The 17,606-nt window shown below is 39.4% G+C and overlaps 1 protein-coding gene across 2 annotated transcripts in view; it reads right to left on the bottom strand.

Annotated features, from left to right (window-relative positions):
* The window catches only part of LOC117666817 (integrin alpha-X-like), a 52,883-nt gene that overhangs the window by 31,444 nt on the left and 3,833 nt on the right, over window positions 1–17,606 (bottom strand). The window contains exons 2-9 of one of the 2 annotated variants that reach the window (XM_034419798.3): window positions 11,467–11,581; window positions 10,315–10,427; window positions 9,015–9,079; window positions 7,220–7,334; window positions 5,339–5,469; window positions 3,254–3,399; window positions 1,416–1,569; window positions 36–186 (exon numbers count right to left, since the gene is read on the bottom strand). In XM_034419798.3, the coding sequence (XP_034275689.2) occupies window positions 36–186; window positions 1,416–1,569; window positions 3,254–3,399; window positions 5,339–5,469; window positions 7,220–7,334; window positions 9,015–9,079; window positions 10,315–10,427; window positions 11,467–11,581 (990 nt within the window). Of the gene's footprint in view, window positions 1–35; window positions 187–1,415; window positions 1,570–3,253; window positions 3,400–5,338; window positions 5,470–7,219; window positions 7,335–9,009; window positions 9,080–10,314; window positions 10,428–11,466; window positions 11,582–17,606 lie in introns of those variants that run through there. The other variant, XM_087891787.1, reaches the window with a different exon arrangement.

Raw genomic sequence — 17,606 nt, 5'->3', positions numbered from 1 at the left:
AGCATTATTTCTAGGCAAACTATCAGATGTGATACCTTCTATGGCAAAAATTTTATTCTGAAGATTGTTCTGGATGTCCTTGAGAGCATCAAAATTGTTCACGGAGAAAACATAGTCCGTAGAGGGTTCGGAGGCAATAGTGATGAGTTCTTCACGTGCAGATCCTTGTGCGAAATCAAGCCCAACCTTGATGTCATACCAGAAATGGCGAGGGGAGATAAAAACAGAGAGTGTATTGAGAAAACCAATCACCATTGTTACTCTGCTCACAGTAAGGATTCTGTATGTTCATTGTCCTTCCCTGCATTTTGAAGAGTTGCCTTTGGTTGATGGAGTGAAAGAGAACAATACAATTCCCTCTTTACCATCTGTTGCTATTGACTAGCAGCTCTATATATATCAGAACAATTAGAGGAAAATAGCATGTTATGATTTTCTTATACAAGTAGTCCTTGACTTATGACCATAACAGAGCCTGGAATTTCCATTGTAAGTCATGACAATGGCACCCACCCACAGGGTTAGATAAGATAACCTTACTGTCATTTTTTACTGTGGGCACACTGGCACACATTAAAAATGAAATTCCATTTCCTGCTCTCAAAAGATTGTATATATTTACCCGTATGCATACATTACACATATACACATGTTATTTACACACACACACATATACATTTATATAGCATATATATATGTGCGTTATGTATGTGTGTACCGTATATACCATATATATGGTATATAGGTATACATATATATATATTAATCACTGTCCATCTTGAAAACATAGCAGAAAGCAGAAGCTTAAGAATTCACAAGGTTGATACTACATGGAACAAAAGTGTGGCTCGATACGGATGTTCTGCTTCAGATACCCCGAAGCTCTCAACCCCCGAAGGTAGCAAGGAAAACAGGTTGTGAGGAGGATATGTAGCATCCCAGACAATCCTGTGGACCCTGCTCAAGCATCATTTATGTCCTACGTCCTGGATAGAAGGGAGTGAATTGCCAATAATCTTTTCTGCTGTCCTCACCACTCTCTGCATCGCCTTCCTGTCTTTTATGACTTGTTTTGCAGTGGTCCTTAAGAAAATGCCATGGTTATTAATTGAATCAATATATTCATATGGATGTTTCTTGCTGGAGGCTGGCTGAAAAGTTTGGAAACTGGTAAAAATGTCATAAATTGTGGTCGTATTAACCCTAGAACTCTGCAATTGGCAGTAAAGGTGAGTTGGTTATCAAATACCTGGAATGTGGTCATGTGATCGTAAGATATGTGTGTGTGTGCAGCTGTTCAAATTCCAGAAGTGGGTCATAAGTTGCTTTTGGGGAATCCATCATAATTCCAAAGGGTCACTAAGCGACCAGTCATTAAGCAAGGGCTATCTATAATGTTCTGCTAATGTTCTCACCCCAATGGCAAAGCGGATAATGTTAGCCCTTTGTGCTTCTGGAATAACTTGATTATAGCTTAGAGGATCTCCTGATTTTTCTCCATCGGTTATCACAATGAGAATTTTAGATGCATCACTGCGGGCTCCTTTTTCGGGGAGAAACATTTCACGCCTAAAGAAAAATGAGAATAATAGTAACATTTTAAACCTCTGCCTTTCTTCTTTCCTGGCCAATTTCTGAAAAACATGATCTACAGAAGTCTATGGAGATTTTCAGTCATCCAGGCCATGGTTGTCCCAAAAGTGCTTTTTCAAGAGGCAACTGGACTTTCTTGTTATTCTTTGAAGATATTTCATTTTCAGCTCGGAAGAAGCTTCTTGGATGAGAAGCGAAACATCTTCAAAGGATAACAAGAAAGTCCAGTGGCCTCTTGAAAAAGCATCTTTGGGATGATAAATACCCTGTAAAGAAAAAAAGTGAAAATTTTATAGAGAAATTAACAAATATGCAACACAAGAAATTTAAGAATAAAAATTAGGGATGGACATAGGTTTGCTCCATTTATCTGTTTAAAGGACCAAAGCAGAGGTCCACCTCCAGAGCTCTTATATTAACACTCTTTTAGAACTAGGAAGTGAAAAAGAATTTTTCTTTGCAGGTATTGGTGTAGGAGAAGAACAGGCAGAGCTGGGAGGTGGACTTAAGCTTGTCATCAACTTAGAGTGCTTACATTCCCACAAGCAATTCAAAAGCACAACAAAGAATGTTCTTTCTGCGCCAACTCAGGAAGCTCAAACTGCCCAAGGAGCTGCTGATCCAGTTCTACAGAGAAATTATTGAGTCTGTCATCTGCACTTCTATAATTGTCTGGTTTGGCTCTGCAACCCAACAAGACAGACACAGACCTCAACGGATAATTAGAACTGCAGAAAAGACAATTGCTACCAACCTGCCTTCCATTGAGGACCTGTATACTGCACGAATCAAAAAGAGGGCTGTGAAAATATTTACAGACCCCTCACATCCTGGACATAAATTGTTTCAACTCCTACCCTCAAAACGACGCTATAGAGTACTGCACACCAGAACAACTAGACACAAGAACAGTTTTTTCCCGAACATCATCACTCTGCTGAACAAATAATTCCAACACTGTCTAACTATTTACTAAGTCTGCATTACTATTAATCTTCTCATTGTTCCTATCACCCATCTCCTCCCACTTATAACTCTATGACTGTAACCTTGTTGCTGGTATCCTTAAGATTTATATTGACTGTTTCCCTATGACTATCATTAAGTGTTGAACTTTATGATTCTTGATGAACGTATCTTTTCTTTTATGTACACCAAGAGCGTATGCACCAAGACAAATTCCTTGTGTTTCCAATCACGCTTGGCCAATAAAGAATTCTATTCAATTCTATTCTAGTGCCAATTTAGTGCTGACCATTAGTTGACTAGATTGTCTACAGACTTAAGTAATCAATCTTCTGAACTGCAATTTAATATATGGTCCTGGTCCTGCATTTATATGGAAGGAAGTATACAGTGGGGTACCCCAAGGCTTCATAATCAGGGTAAAAGCAAATATACGTCTCATGGGATAATGTTCCATAATCCAATCTGGGTCGGTCACCGAGACTAGAGGAGCTGGGTGACTGACCCAGTTTGGATCCTGCAAAATCAGGATAGCAGTTGTAGCGATGCAATAAAAACTGGGTTTTTAAAAAAACCACAATGTGCATGGATCCTCTTTTAAATGCAAGTAAAAATGAGGGTACTAGGTTAAGGAGCTGAAGTAAACACCAGCATGTTGTGTTAATTTAAGAAGAACCAACCAATGAATACTTACACCACTTTCTGGATATATGTAGCAGTGTGAGTAGCTCCATGTAGCTGCCTGACTTGTCTAATCAAGTTAATCGGATTTGGGGTAGCTTTGAAAAGGAGAAAGTCAAAATGTTCTTCATATCTACTTGAGTACTGGAACAAGCCAAACTAGAGAAAGGGAGAGAGAGAAAGAGAGAAGAAGGAAGGAAAGAATTATCCTCCTTTTTAAAAAAAAACAATTATTTTTTATTTGATAATTTATATGGCTGTCTACCCTGCTGTAGTACCGGGAGTTTAATGACACATTATCACATTATAAGGTCAAATTGGTTGAGTAAACAGAGTTGTGGAAGTTAATCAACCATAGGCCTGTTTCACAATGGAGGAGGAACTATTATTCTTGAAATATATTTATCAGCATTCAACTAAAGGGAACAATCTGTGTGTATGTGCTTTTATGAACATTTTATGTCTCCTTTAGCTTCGCTTTGTTATTTTATTTTATTTTTTATCCTTTTTTTGAGTTAGTTATTTTAATTTTGTGAATAAAATAAAAACAATGTGCTGAAAAAAATAATAGAAAATAGCAGCAAAACTCCAGGCAATATAAAAAAAATCTGTAAGGACCACCAAGGAGAAATATAATCTAATATGCTAGGAACACGTCACAGGATCCAACTAATCTTAACAGCCCCAGCTTAGAAATACATTCGGATCAGGGGTGGGTTCTACTTACCTTTACTACCGGTTTGCAGTGGGGCTGCGTGCGCGTGCTTGCTTCGCTCGCACATGCGCAGAAGCGTTTTGGTGATGTCAGGGTCGGTGGGCGGGGCCTCCCACTGGTTTTACTACCGGTTCTATAGAACTGGTGCGAACCGGAGGCAACCCACCACTGATCCGGATCTTCAAAACCTTTGGGAAAGCTGGCAGGGTTGAGGCCAATCTTTGGAACAATATGGAGGCACAGCAACAGAAAAGGCCCCAGGATTCTTTAATTGAGGGAACCCACAGCATGCTTAGCCTGCTGGCCCTTACGGGGCAGCTAGGAGCAATTGAGTGCCCCCTGGTCATGTGAACAAAATTCAGCCCCACCCAAATTTATGACAACATGCCTTGCCATCACTGTCCCCACCCCCAGCAGACTAAACCTTCATTATCTCCAAAAGATCAGAGTCCTTTGAAAGCCAGAATCCAGTTTGGAACAAATCTAATCACATCCATCCATCTATTCCAGGAGTGTCAAACTCCTGGCCCCCAGGCCGGATGCGTCACATACTGGACATGCCCACATCCGGTTTAGGAAAGAGGGAAAATGTTGTAATATGTCACATGACGACGTGTGTTTGACACCCCTGATCTATTCAATCAATCAATCAATCAATCAATCAATCAATCAATCAATCAATCATTTTCTATAGCTACCCATCTCAATCAATGACTCTGGGCAGCTTACAATTATATATATACACACACACACAGAGATAGACAGACAGACACACACAAACACACACATATATATACACAAACATATATAGACACACACAGACACACCAGTGTGTGTGTGTGTGTGTGTGTGTGTGTGTGTGTGTACACATACACACATACACACACACTCCTGGCTGCTTGGAGTGAAAATCATGCAATATGCAATTTGAAAACGCATGGCTGGGGCAGAGGAGTGGTCCATCAACCCTTCTCTTTTTCCCTCTCATGCGCCAGGCAGGCTCAGCAGACAGTCACACTCTTTAGATGGGCTTTTATTTTGTCAGCCCAAGAGGTGGGGCTCGGAATGGGCTCAGAATAGTACCTAGAAAACGCCCTGTCTCTGCAGCATTGGCCTGCCTGTGGTGCCCCACCTTGTCATGAGTGATGTTGAATTGGCCACACACACTCAGTCACATGGCCCACCAAGCGTAAAAAAATTTGAATCCCACCACTGCACAGATTGAATATCAAAGGGCTTCTGATAGAAAAAGCATATTTTAGTATAAAATTTAGTATAAAAAATTAAATAATGATTATATACTACGGCAGATTTTAGCAAGGGACTCAACATTTTCATCCTGAATATTACCGTTTCATTCAGCGTCCAATCTCTTAACATTACCTGAGTGTTTGTATTTTGGAAGCGCTTTATGACCTCAGAAATAAAGGTCTTCATTTGTGAGAACTGATAATTTTTTATGCTTCCTGAACCGTCAATCAGAAAAACGATGTCAGCAGGGCGTCTGGTACATTCTACAGAAGCAAGACCAATGGAGAAGAAAACGAAAAAAAAAAAGAATAGCATATAGTCAAGCAGATGACAAAATAAATAAAATAACATATATAATAAATAAATTATGCAAAAAATGAATCACTGTCTATACTTAATGCACAATTATTTATGTGTGTGAGATACTGTAAGCCGACTGACATTTAATTATCCCAAAATGAGCTGATCTTCATCATTGTGTGTGTAATTCTACAAGAATCTTGCTCACACTTAATTCAGAATAAGTCATTATTGTGATTGACCCTGAAATATGGATAAGTAGAGGCATCAAGAGCCATGGTGACGCAGTTGTTAAAATGCAGTACTGCTGTTGTGGCCCATGAGCGGCCTGTGCAGTTAGTAGCTGATTCCGACAGCGAGGAGGCTGGTGTGCTGCGCCAGCAACCTGTGCAGTTGGCACTCAAGTCGGACAATGAGGAGGCTGGAGAAGATGTGGTGCCAGAGGCGGGGATTCAGCCAGGGCCTTCAGAACCTCCAGAAGCTCCCATAACTGAAGAGGAAGAAGAGGAGGAGCCTCTTCTTGTTGCACGAGCGCGCAGAGCTGCGAAAAGGCAGGAGTGGCTCCTCAGGAGGAAGTCTCCTTGAGAGTAAAGCTTGGGGCTAATTTTATTTATTTATTTATTTTTGAATTTGTATACTTGCCCATTCCCCTAGCCTATTTAAGGAAGGACGACGACTGATACAATTTGCAGGAAACAACTTCATTCACATTCCTTTGCATCTTGATTTTCAGAAAACGTTTGATTTTCTTGTTTCTTTGCTCTTGTTTCTCTCTTATCAGTTTTCCTGCAAATTGCTTCTGGGCATTCTGCCAACCACAGTAAGATTATGGTTATCTGAAATACTGTGCCTCAGAACTGAGTTAATATTCTTTGAATTCTTGTCGGCTGTTAATGAAGTTAAATTAACAGCCCTTGCTCAGAAAAGACTGATTTATTGTACTTATGTTCAAACAACTAATAAGAAAGCTAAGAATTAGTAGTCTTTAATTAGTAAATTAAAGTTTGTATGGACTTTGTGTGTGCTGTGTTCTTTGGGGTCCGTAGCTGGGGCAGAACAACTGCAGGCTACTTCTACAGACTGCTGGCTGCCAGCAATTCAGTAGTTCAACTCTCATGGCTCAAGGCTGACTCAGCCTTCCATCCTTCCGAGATTGGTAAAATGAAGACCTAAATTGTTGGGGGCAATAGGGTGACTCTGTAAACTGCTTAGAGAGGGCTGTGAAGCACTGTGAAGCGGTATATAAAACTAAGTGCTATTGCTATCACATGACCAGATTGAAAATTACTATTAATTTTAATGACAGTTCTTTTGCAAATGCAATGGTTGTTAAGTGAATCCATTTTTCACAATGGGCTTTTTTTGTTGTTGTTGGAAGTAAATATTAGAAACCAACACAAAAAAAGTCAGAAATTGTAGTCACGTGATTGTGGGACACCGCAAATTACTATAAAGGTGCGCCAGTTGCCAAATACCTCAAATGGGATTATGTGATCATGTGATGTGTGTATGTGGCCATTGTAACTTCAAAAACGGGTTATACTTAGCTCTGTGTAGGTCAGTTGTAACTTCAAACAGTTGTTAAGCAACTGGTCATAAGACTATAGAAAAATATGAATGATAAGGTAGGTTTACCTTATCTAACATTATATTTTCCTATAGTTCATCTCTTAACATGTAGGGTGTTCCTTTTTTCTTGCATCTGGATCTCACCTGGAAGTTTATCAGGAAAGCGCTGGATCTGCCTCAAATTCTGGTCCAAGAGGAAGCAATAACCTTTGAGATATATGTATTCCCCACATGTTTGGTGCACTCTGGGCCCACACACCTGTGGAGGCAAGGAGAGCCATTTACAGTGACCAGACACAGAAAATCTGGCAAGGTTAAACTCCACTTAAATTATTTAATCTTGTTTTAACTTTGAATTTTAATTATTTTACTCCTGGTTTAATTGCCTCCTAATATCAGCCTTTCATCCTTCCAAGGTCAGTAAAACGAGGATCCAGATTGTTGGGGGCAATCTGCAAACTGCTTAGAAAGAGGACTGTAAAGCACTGTGAAGCAGTATATAAGTCTGAGTGCTATTGCTATATATTTTATGTTTTTCTCTCTAAGTTGTATACCACCCCAAGTCGATCCGCGAGGGATATGGGCGGTTTCTAAATTTGATATATAAATATATAAAATAAAACCTTTATAGATACAAAGGCCTCTTGATCAGTGGTGGGTTTCAAATTTTTTTACTACCGGTTCTGTGGGTGTGGCTTGGTGGGCGTGGCATGGCATGGCTTGGTGGGCGTGGCATGGCTTGGTGGGCGTGGCAAGGGAAGGATACTGTAAAATCTCCATTCCCTCCCCAATCCAGGGGAAGGTTACTGCAAAATCCCCATTTCCTCCCGATCAGCTGGGACTTGGGAGGCAGAGAATAGATGGGGGCAGGGCCTGTCAGAATTTTTACTACCGGTTCTCCGAACTACTCAAAATTTCCGCTACCGGTTCTCCAGAACTGGTCAGAACCTGCTGAAACCCATGTCGATGTAATGCAAAGGAGGAATGATCTTGAAGAACAAAAATCAAAATTGCAACAAGACAACAGGCTGATAAGAGAAATCTGAATCTGGGCTACAACTGTAACCTGAAAAAGCATCTCAGGCAAGACCCCAGCCCTAGTTCTTATAAAGATAGGGGGTGGGGAGGGAACACATTCAGACTTGCAAGACTGATGTCAGCTCTCCAAGGTAGAAATCAAAGGCAGTGGTGAAATCCAATTTTTTTTTACTACTGGTTCTGAGGGCATGGTGTGGCTTGGTGCAAAATCTCCATTCCCACCCCATTTTGGAGGAAGGATACTGCAAAATCCCCATTCCCTCCCCATTCCTGGGGGAAGGATATTGCAAAATCTCATTCCCACCCCACTCTGGGGCCAGCCAGAGGTGGTATTTGCCAGTTCTCTGAACTGCTCAAAATTTCTGCTACCGGTTCTCCGGAACCTGGAGGCCTGGTGGCTCAGCAGACTGATAGCATTGTGATTAACACCAGCTGTCTGCAATTACTGTAAGTTCGAATCTCACCAGGCTCAAGGTTGACTCGGCCTTCCATCCTTTCTAAGGTAGGTAAATTGAGGACCCAGTTTGTGGGGGCAATAAGCTGACTTTGTATAAATATACAAAAGTATGAAGGCTATTGCTTAACGCATTGTAAGCCGCCCTGAGTCTCCGGAGAAGGGCGGCATATAAATCAAATTTTAAAAAAAAACAAAAACCTGTCAGAACCTGCTGGATTTCACCCCTCATCAAAAGCATGCAAACCAACACTGTTTTTATTACAAGATTATAGTAGTAGAACTTTGCAAGTCTGAATGTGCTTCTTCCTTTTATCTTCATCCTTTATCACTCTTCAAAGACCCAGTGTCCTGCAGTTCACTTTTCGAGACTTCCTAAAGTCTACGGTGCTGCCACCTGCTACCCATCACATTGCTACTAACCTAATGACAAAGACACTACCTTACCAACACTTGAGAACCATGGGCCGAAACAGATAAACCAAGAGACATGTTGACTGCATCAGCAGGTTCTGAGAAGGTAAAATAATAATAATAATAATAATAATAATAATAATAATAATAATAATAATAACTACTACTACTACTACTACTACTACTACTACTACTGAGTTTCAAGTGTAATGAATAAAGAATATAATAATAATAGTAATAATTTTATTTATTAATAACATTAATAACAATTTATTAATATTAATAATAATATTTTCCTGCAATAACACCAGTGGAACTGCAAAAAACTGCTACTTGGAACATCGTACATCTTAAGAAGGTACTTGGTTGATACCTAGGACACTGGCAGCAACCCGTATCAACCATTAGCACCAGTCAATGGTATTTATGATGCATTTTTGAGTTTCATGTTTAATGAATAAAGTAAATAAAAATAATAAATAAATAAAAATAAAACATACATACTGAAGAGCATTTGCTATGAATTTTCCACTCTAACTGTATTTTATTCATTCAGTTTGATGCTGCCGATCTCCAAATGACTTGGGCGGCTCACAATAATTATGCTGATCCCTACTTTTGTTTTATTTTTTAAAGCTCATCCTTGATGTTAAGGGAATACATGATGATTACTTCAAAATAAGCCTGAATTGCAGAAAGTTACATCTTGGGAGGACATAGGGATGGTACTCAGGTGATAATCATCAAAGAGTTTCACCTAGAATAAGTTTTATTCATGACCAGATTGTCTCTTAAGGGAATTGGACAGATAGGAAAAGTCTAGACCAGAGTTTTCAAACTGTGTTCTGTGGAAATCATAAGGTTGCAGAAGATAATGATGAAGATTTAAATTTATAAATCATCCAGTGGATGAATGAATGGATGGGTGGGTGGATGGATACTTGGATAGTTGGATGAAAGGAAGGAAGGTGCAAGGGAGGGAGGGAGGGAGGGAGGGAGGGAGGGAGGGAGGGAAGGAAGGAAGGAAGGAAGGAAGGAAGGAAGGAAGGAAGGAAGGAAGGAAGGAAGGAAGGAAGGGCTTGATTTGTCATGTTAATGTACCTCCCCAAAGAGAGGAAATACAATACAATTTACATGTTACCCTGGATGACTTAATCAAAATAAACTATTCTCTGGAAATTCAATATACATATAAAATATAACTGTTTAAAATATGAATAAAAATATTTTAGTGCTTATGTTCCTCATGAGGAACATAAGAAATAAATAAGTCAATATTAAATGCTGAGGTTCCTGCCTTAAACATCAAGGGATCGAAGAGTTCAGTGCTTACTTTGGACAACTATCTCCTGGCATCCGCCTGACTTGCTTGAAGTCGCCTGGCATTTGTACAGTTTCCCTGTTTCATTCACACCTCCCTGTTGCAGTGGAGCACCTACTAACACCCTGTCAACAGGAGGGGAAACGCAGATAAAGTAGAATAGGCAAATCAGAAATCTACTCGCAGAAGGATCCAATCAGGACTCAGCTGCTGGGACTAACCAACCAGAACTCAGCACACACACAAAAAGAAAGTACTCTTAACGTTGGTCAATGTTTGCTTTAGCTCCACCCACTCCAGACAATCCAAGTGGTCAGTGGTGGATTTTTTCAGTGGGCATGTGGCTCTAAAGAGCTTGCTCACCCCCGTGATCCAAGGAGACAGAGTCACAAAGACAGCAAACTGTCCATGGTTCTAGAACAGTGTTTCTAATTTGGCAATTTGAAGATGGTGGATTTCAACTCCCTTAATTCCTCAACCAGCATGGCTGGTTGGGGAATTCTGGGAGTTGAACTCCAGCCATCTTTAAATGTCTATGGAGATTCTGAGTCATCCAGGTCATGGTTGTCCCAAAGATGCTTTTTCAAGAGGCAACTGGACTTTCCGGTTTTTCTTTGAAGACGTTTCGCTTTTCATCCAAGAAGCTTTTTCAACATAGGAGAGCATCCCATCAAGACTAGATTCATCAGTCCATCTGTATTTAAAAGACAAAGGCCACTGTTTTGAAGACAGCAAAGTCCACATTTTGGACAGAGAGGACTGCTGGTTTGAAAGAGGGGTCAAAGAGGCCATCTATGTCAAAATTGAACAGCCCCAGAGGGGGATGGATAACACATCATCTATCTTCAGTCTACAATACAGTCCTTTCAACAGTTCCACACCCATTTGCAACACTCAGGTGACTCTGATGATCACAGATAAACCTCCAGGTGGCCTTAAAGACTCGCTAAAAGAATGCAAATGACCAGCTGTCTGCAAGGAGTATAAATCTTTCCATTCCCCACCGTTCAGTCAGAGCCGAGGAAGCTTCTTGAATGAGAAGCGAAATGTCTTCAAAGAAAAACAAGAAAGTCCAGTTGTCTCTTGAAAAGCCACCTTTTGGATATCCATCTTTAACTTGCCATAGTTGAGAAACATTGTCCTAGACAGACTGGGGTCACCTACCCGGCATTTGCGCCACTTCCAAATTGCACCACGCTGTAGCCAAAACTCTTCACCGTTTCACGGAAGATGACCGGTTGCTCAGTGTCCACACTAAATCCATGGCACGGGGTCAGCACTGTGGGATTAAACAAAATAAATATTTTCTTTAGCTTTTTTTTCTCTACAAGAAGAAAAAGGGCAGAAGAAGCTTTAACATCCATTTCTTTGGGTATGGGTGTATTTGCAACCAGCCATGTTGTGCACTGTTTGTAACAATGAGATTCATTCAGGAATCACAGCTTCTGTACCAATTGATAGCTGTATAAGAGAGCATCAGAAGTCCCTCTTGAGCACCAGCAACCAAAAACAGCAGCTTTGTTAGACAATCAGTTGTGCTTATTCCTAGTAGACTTCTAAGTTCATTTTGGATCTGTCTGTAAAGTTTGTCAAGAAGGAAAAAAGAACATCAAGCTATTCTCGGGGGGGGGGGCGGGATGCTATCACCAGAACAACCAAAAAAAAAAAAAAAAAAGATTTGATTGTTTTTGTTGTTTTATGTTTTTGTTTGGGGTGATTTGAAGAAGTGGGCAGCTATGTATGCAAGAGGAAAAATCTTTTTAGCAGACTTCCGGCAGACATCACAGTGAGATCAGATATAGAGAGAGGGTCTCCGCGCTCCCGTGCTGAATTCTCCCCATTGGTGGGCTCTGAAAGGAGCCAAAGCTGCCTTGGAGGGGTGGTGAAGCAAAAAGGAACACCCTGTGAGGTCTCAGAGAGTCACAGCTCTACTGCTTGACCTGGGGCTTACTTTCCCTCTCAGCCATGACGAGGAGAAGAGACAGCCTAAGTTGGCTGCCACAAAGCTGGGACAGCCGATGACTACGTAAGCTTTGAGCTGGGGCGGATTTTGGTGAACAGTGTGGAACTGGGTGAAAGGATTTTTTTACCGAAAAGTTAACCCCCAAAGAGAAATCTAGGATTTATTCAGAACTATTGGTTAAAGCGGTGATCAAACACTTTGAGAAAATTACCAGATCAGAAGGAAAGGATTAAAGAGAGGGGGGGAAGGTTAAAAAAAAAAATTCCTGCAATTTTTTTCTTTAAAAATGCAGGAAATTGGACTTTCAAATTGGGAAGACGTGACATTGGGAAGGCAATTTAAAATACTGGAATTAAGGATTTAAAAATCAACACTGGTTCTATAATTGAATTACAATTTAAAATAATTAAAATCAGATTTCTAGTAATAGTGAAAATTAACCTAAGAGCACCACCTGCTGATGAAATGTAAATATGCAAGCCTGGGAATACCCATTTAAAGGACTGTGAAAATAATTACTGGGCTATATACATCTACCGTATGACCACTGGAGATTTAAATGTGAGAACAAGGAAGACATTTAATTAAAGTGACCCCTGAATGTTAAGGTATTTGACTGAATCTACAAAGGTGATAATTAATAATGTTTGAGGAATTAAACCAGGGGAAAAATATTTTAAGAGATCTGAAAAGAGAACGGGAGGAGCAGGAAGATACTTTGGGAAGAGAGATAGGGGTTAGGGCTAATAACTTCAAAGCTAGATAGTGGAAAAGGGTAGGGATCAGAGGTGGGTTTCAGCAGGTTCTGACCAGTTCTGGAGAACCAGTAGTGGAAATTTTGAATAGTTCGGAAAACTGGTAGTAAAAATTCTGACTGGCCCCCATCTATTCTCTGCCTCCCAAGTCCCAGCTGATGGGGAGGAAATGGGGATTTTGCAGTAACCTTCCCCTGGATTGGGGAGGGAATGGAGATTTTACAGTATCCTTCCCCTGCCGCCCACCAAGCCACGTCCACCAAGCCATGCCACACCCACCAAGCCACACCCACAGAATCAATAGTAAAAAAAATTGAAACCCACTATTGGTAGGGATGGGAGAAACACTTAAATTGACTAGGCAGGATGTAGACACAGATACAGACAGAGATAAAGATTTAAGAGAAGAATATGGGAGGCAAGTTAAAAAAAGAATAAGAATTAAAGTATTGACGCAAGCACAAGATGATAGATAGACGGCAGATAGGAAAAAGAAGAAAGGAAAGAGAAGAAAGAAAATATCTTCTTTTTTTCTTTTTCTTTCCTTTTTTATAATGGTGGCATAAGGAGAAATTAGAACAGGCAAGCTTAAACAATATTGTGATTGGTAAACACTGAGCAATTAAATAATGAAAATAATATATTTTAATATAAATGTGTGTATTAATACTAGGATCATAGAGATTGGATGAAAGCAAAGCATATGAATAGAATTATTTTGTATGTTTAAATAATATTGTGATTGGCATTAGAATAATATATTGAAATATTGAATAATGAAATAATGAAGGATAGTATTTTAATATAAATAAATTTGAAGAGTGAAATATGGGAAATATGAATAAGAACTAAGTATTAAAAATGGGAAAATTAGAGATTGAATAATGGAACTACTGAGTATGTTTAAATAATACTATGATTTGCAGTGGAATAATCAAGTGAAATAATGATTAATAAAATGATGAAAGAACATATTTTAATACTGGTATAAACAGGTGTATTAATAGTGGAATTATATAGTTTGGACAAATGTAAAGAATATGAATAGAATTAATTTGTATGTTTAAATAATATTGTGATTGGTATTAGAATTGCATATTTAAATATTGTACAATGAAATAATGAAGGATAATATTGTAATACAAAGGGAACATCTTTTAATATAATGGTCACATGAATAAAAGTTAGAATAAAAACAGAAATAAGAGAAAGGGGGAATATTATTATACACGTTTTTATAAGGTAAGATAAGTGCAATGATATGAGAGAGGTTCAGAAATTGAACAGTGGTAGTATTATGTATGTTTAAACAATATGAAATAATGAAAAATTATAATTTGATATAAATGTATATTACTATTAAAAATATATAAGATGGATGAATGTGACAATTATGATTAATAATATTATTTTATTTGTACGGAAATGTATGGCACCCAGATGTTACACCATTCATGCATTGAAATGTACAGTATATGTAATATAAAATAAAAAGCTTGACATAAAAAAAGAGGAAAAATCTTTTTGGGGAGTATTTAAGAAAAAAGGAAGAAAATTACTCTCAATATGTAGCAATACTGACTTTTAAATTCCTTTGAATGGTGTCATCATTACGACTGTAGAAAAATAGAGCTGGCTTCCTCATTTACAGGTAGGGGTATTTCTTTTTTAAATACAGCTTTAATGTTTTAAATAACAAAGAAGTTTGGTTATTGGATCATCAGAAATAATGCCGATCACAGTTCTCATTTAGCAACTGCCTCATACAGTGACTATTCAGAGTTACGATGATGACGAAAAAGAAATTTTGAGACTGATCCTGACATGATCTTCACAAGCATGTAAAGCAAAGGAAAGCTGAAATAAGGTTGTAAATGCAGTTGCGATTTCATTTAGCTCTCCTTCACTTAATAACAAAGTTACTTGTTCAAGCTGTGGTTGCTAAACAAGGACTATCTGTAGTAGACTAGCCCAAAGTCGCCTAGCTAAGAGGTCCCCAACCCTAGGCCATGTCCCGCTACCAGGCCGCATCCTGTTGGGAACCAGGCCGCTGAAGCGGTGGGCAAGCATGTGAAGCTTCATTTGTGCATGCATGACATTTAGTTATGTGCATGAAGTCATTCCCCCATCATCACCGCCACCAGTCCATGAAACAAAAATGGTTGGGGACCCTTGGCCTAGCTGGCTTCCATGCCTAAAGGACGACTAGGCCAGGGGTGGGTTCTAAATTTTTTTACTACCGGTTCTATGGGCATGGCTTATTTTGTGGGCGTGGCTTGGTGGTGGGTAATGTGACTGGGTGGGCGTGGTCAACTTTTTTTTTTTTTCACTTTTGAAAGCCTCTGCCGATCAGGCAACTCAGCTGGGAACATCAGAGGCTTTTCAAAGCATTTTTTTTTACTACTTCTTTGGCTGAAGAGGTTGCAGAAAAAATGCTTTGAAAAGCCTCTGACGTTCCCAGCTGAGCTGCGGGATCATCAGAGACTTTTTTTTTTACTTTTAAAAGCATTTTTTCGGCCAAAGAGGTTGTAGACAAAATGCTTTTAAAAGTAAAAAAAAAAAAAAAGCCTCTGATGAAGTGGGCGGGGTAAGCAAGCGGCGACCGGGCTGGGGACCAGTTCAGGGGCATGGCCAGCCAATGTTATTACCGGTTCTCAGAACTACTACAAATTTTTACTACCGATTCTTACAAACCGGTGCGAACTGGCGCGTACTTTAACTCCCAGCTTTGCTGGCTGGAGAATTCTGGGAGTTGAAGTCCACCAGGCTTAAAGTTGCCAAGGTTGGAGACCCCTTCTTTACACTGGACTGGTAAGGCCATACTTGCAATACTGCATCTATTCTGGTCTTCACAGTACAAAAAAAGATGGTTCTAGAAAGAGTGCAGAGAAGAGCCAGAAATATGATTAAGGGACTGGAGGCTAATCCATAAGATGAACAGTTATAGGAACTAGGTATGTCTAATCTAACAAAGAGAAGGACTAGAAGCGACAGGATAGCAGTCTTCCAATATTTGAGGGGCTGTCATAGAGAAGAGGGGGTTGCCCTGTTCTCCAAAATACCTGAGGGGAGCTCAAATAGTAACAAATGGAAGATTATCAGACAGAGATCCAACCTAGAATTAAGGAGAAATTTCCTGACAGTAAGAACAATTAATCAGTGGAACAGCTTGCCTCCGGATGCTGTGGACACTCCATCACTGGAGGTTTTCAAGAAGACACTGGATAGCCATTTGTCTGGGGTGGTAGAGGGTCTCCTGCTTGAGCAGGGGGTTGGACTAGAAGACCTCCAAGGTCCCTTCCAACTCTGTCATTCTGTATGATTTTGAGCAAGAAAGGTAAACTTCATGAATTGGTGCTGAAGGGGATGTTTTGTGGAAATTAAAAAACATGAAGAATTGGTGGAAAAATACTGAGTAGTTGCATAGTGCAAGCCTACTCTTGCTTTGAGGATTGGTCATAAAATTACGTTTTCAGTACCATCGTAACTTCAAATGGTTGCTAAAAGCAGTTGTTAAGCAAGGACTACCTATAATTGTATTATTATGATCTGCACAGGGGATGTAGCTGGTCCTTGACTTGCAGTTTATGTGTTATTTGTTTTACAAATATGTACAGCCCAGTCTGTTGTTATGGGAGGGTTAACTAGACAAAAGCAAACAAAATTCTCTCTTGTGTGTGTGTATATATATATATGTATATATATATGTATATATATATATACACACATATATATATACATACATATATATATACATACATACATATATATACACATATATATATATACATACATATATATATACATACATACATATATATACACATATATATATACATACATATATACATACATACATACATACATACATACATATATATATATATATATATATATATATATATATATATATATATATATATATATGTAGGTCTTTGGTTATTCGGGTTTTCTCCCGCGTAAAATTGGAGGTTTCTTGGCAACGTTTCAACGAAGTCTCATTCGTCATCTTCAGGCTGGTGTCTTCGGCTTCGTGCTTCTAGGAGCAATGTGTGTGATCGCAGCTGTTTCTTCCTTTTAACTGCCAGTTAAAGAAGAAACAGCTGCGATCACACACATTGCTCCTAGAAGCACGAAGCCGAAGACACCAGCCTGAAGATGACGAATGAGACTTCGTTGAAACGTTGCCAAGAAACCTCCAATTTTACACAGGAGAAAACCCGAATAACCAAAGACCTACATACAAACACCCGCGAAAACCTCAGAAAACATACATACATACACACACACACACACACACACACACACACACACACACAGAGTATAACATTAAAATATCAAAAGAAAGTAAACAAGAAGCATTGTGGATATCTATAAAACTCCTTCCTTCCTTCCTTCCTTCCTTCCTTCCCTCCCTCCCTCCCTCCCTCCCTCCCTTGCCAGGTTTTCGTCTGGCAAGATTCTGTCTGTATATGTGTGAGCAAACAAAGAATTGAACTCTGGTTGAATTGTTCTACATCAAGGGTGTCAAACTTGCGGCCCGCTGGCCAGATGCTGGCCATGCCCACCCCTGTTTTAGCGAAGAG

Source organism: Pantherophis guttatus, chromosome 4, assembly GCF_059756535.1.
Source record: "Pantherophis guttatus breed Tessera chromosome 4, ASM5975653v1, whole genome shotgun sequence".
Lineage (NCBI taxonomy): Eukaryota > Metazoa > Chordata > Lepidosauria > Squamata > Colubridae > Pantherophis > Pantherophis guttatus.
The sequence above is the reverse complement of the archived record's forward strand: the minus strand, read 5'-3'. Positions and strand labels throughout refer to the sequence as shown.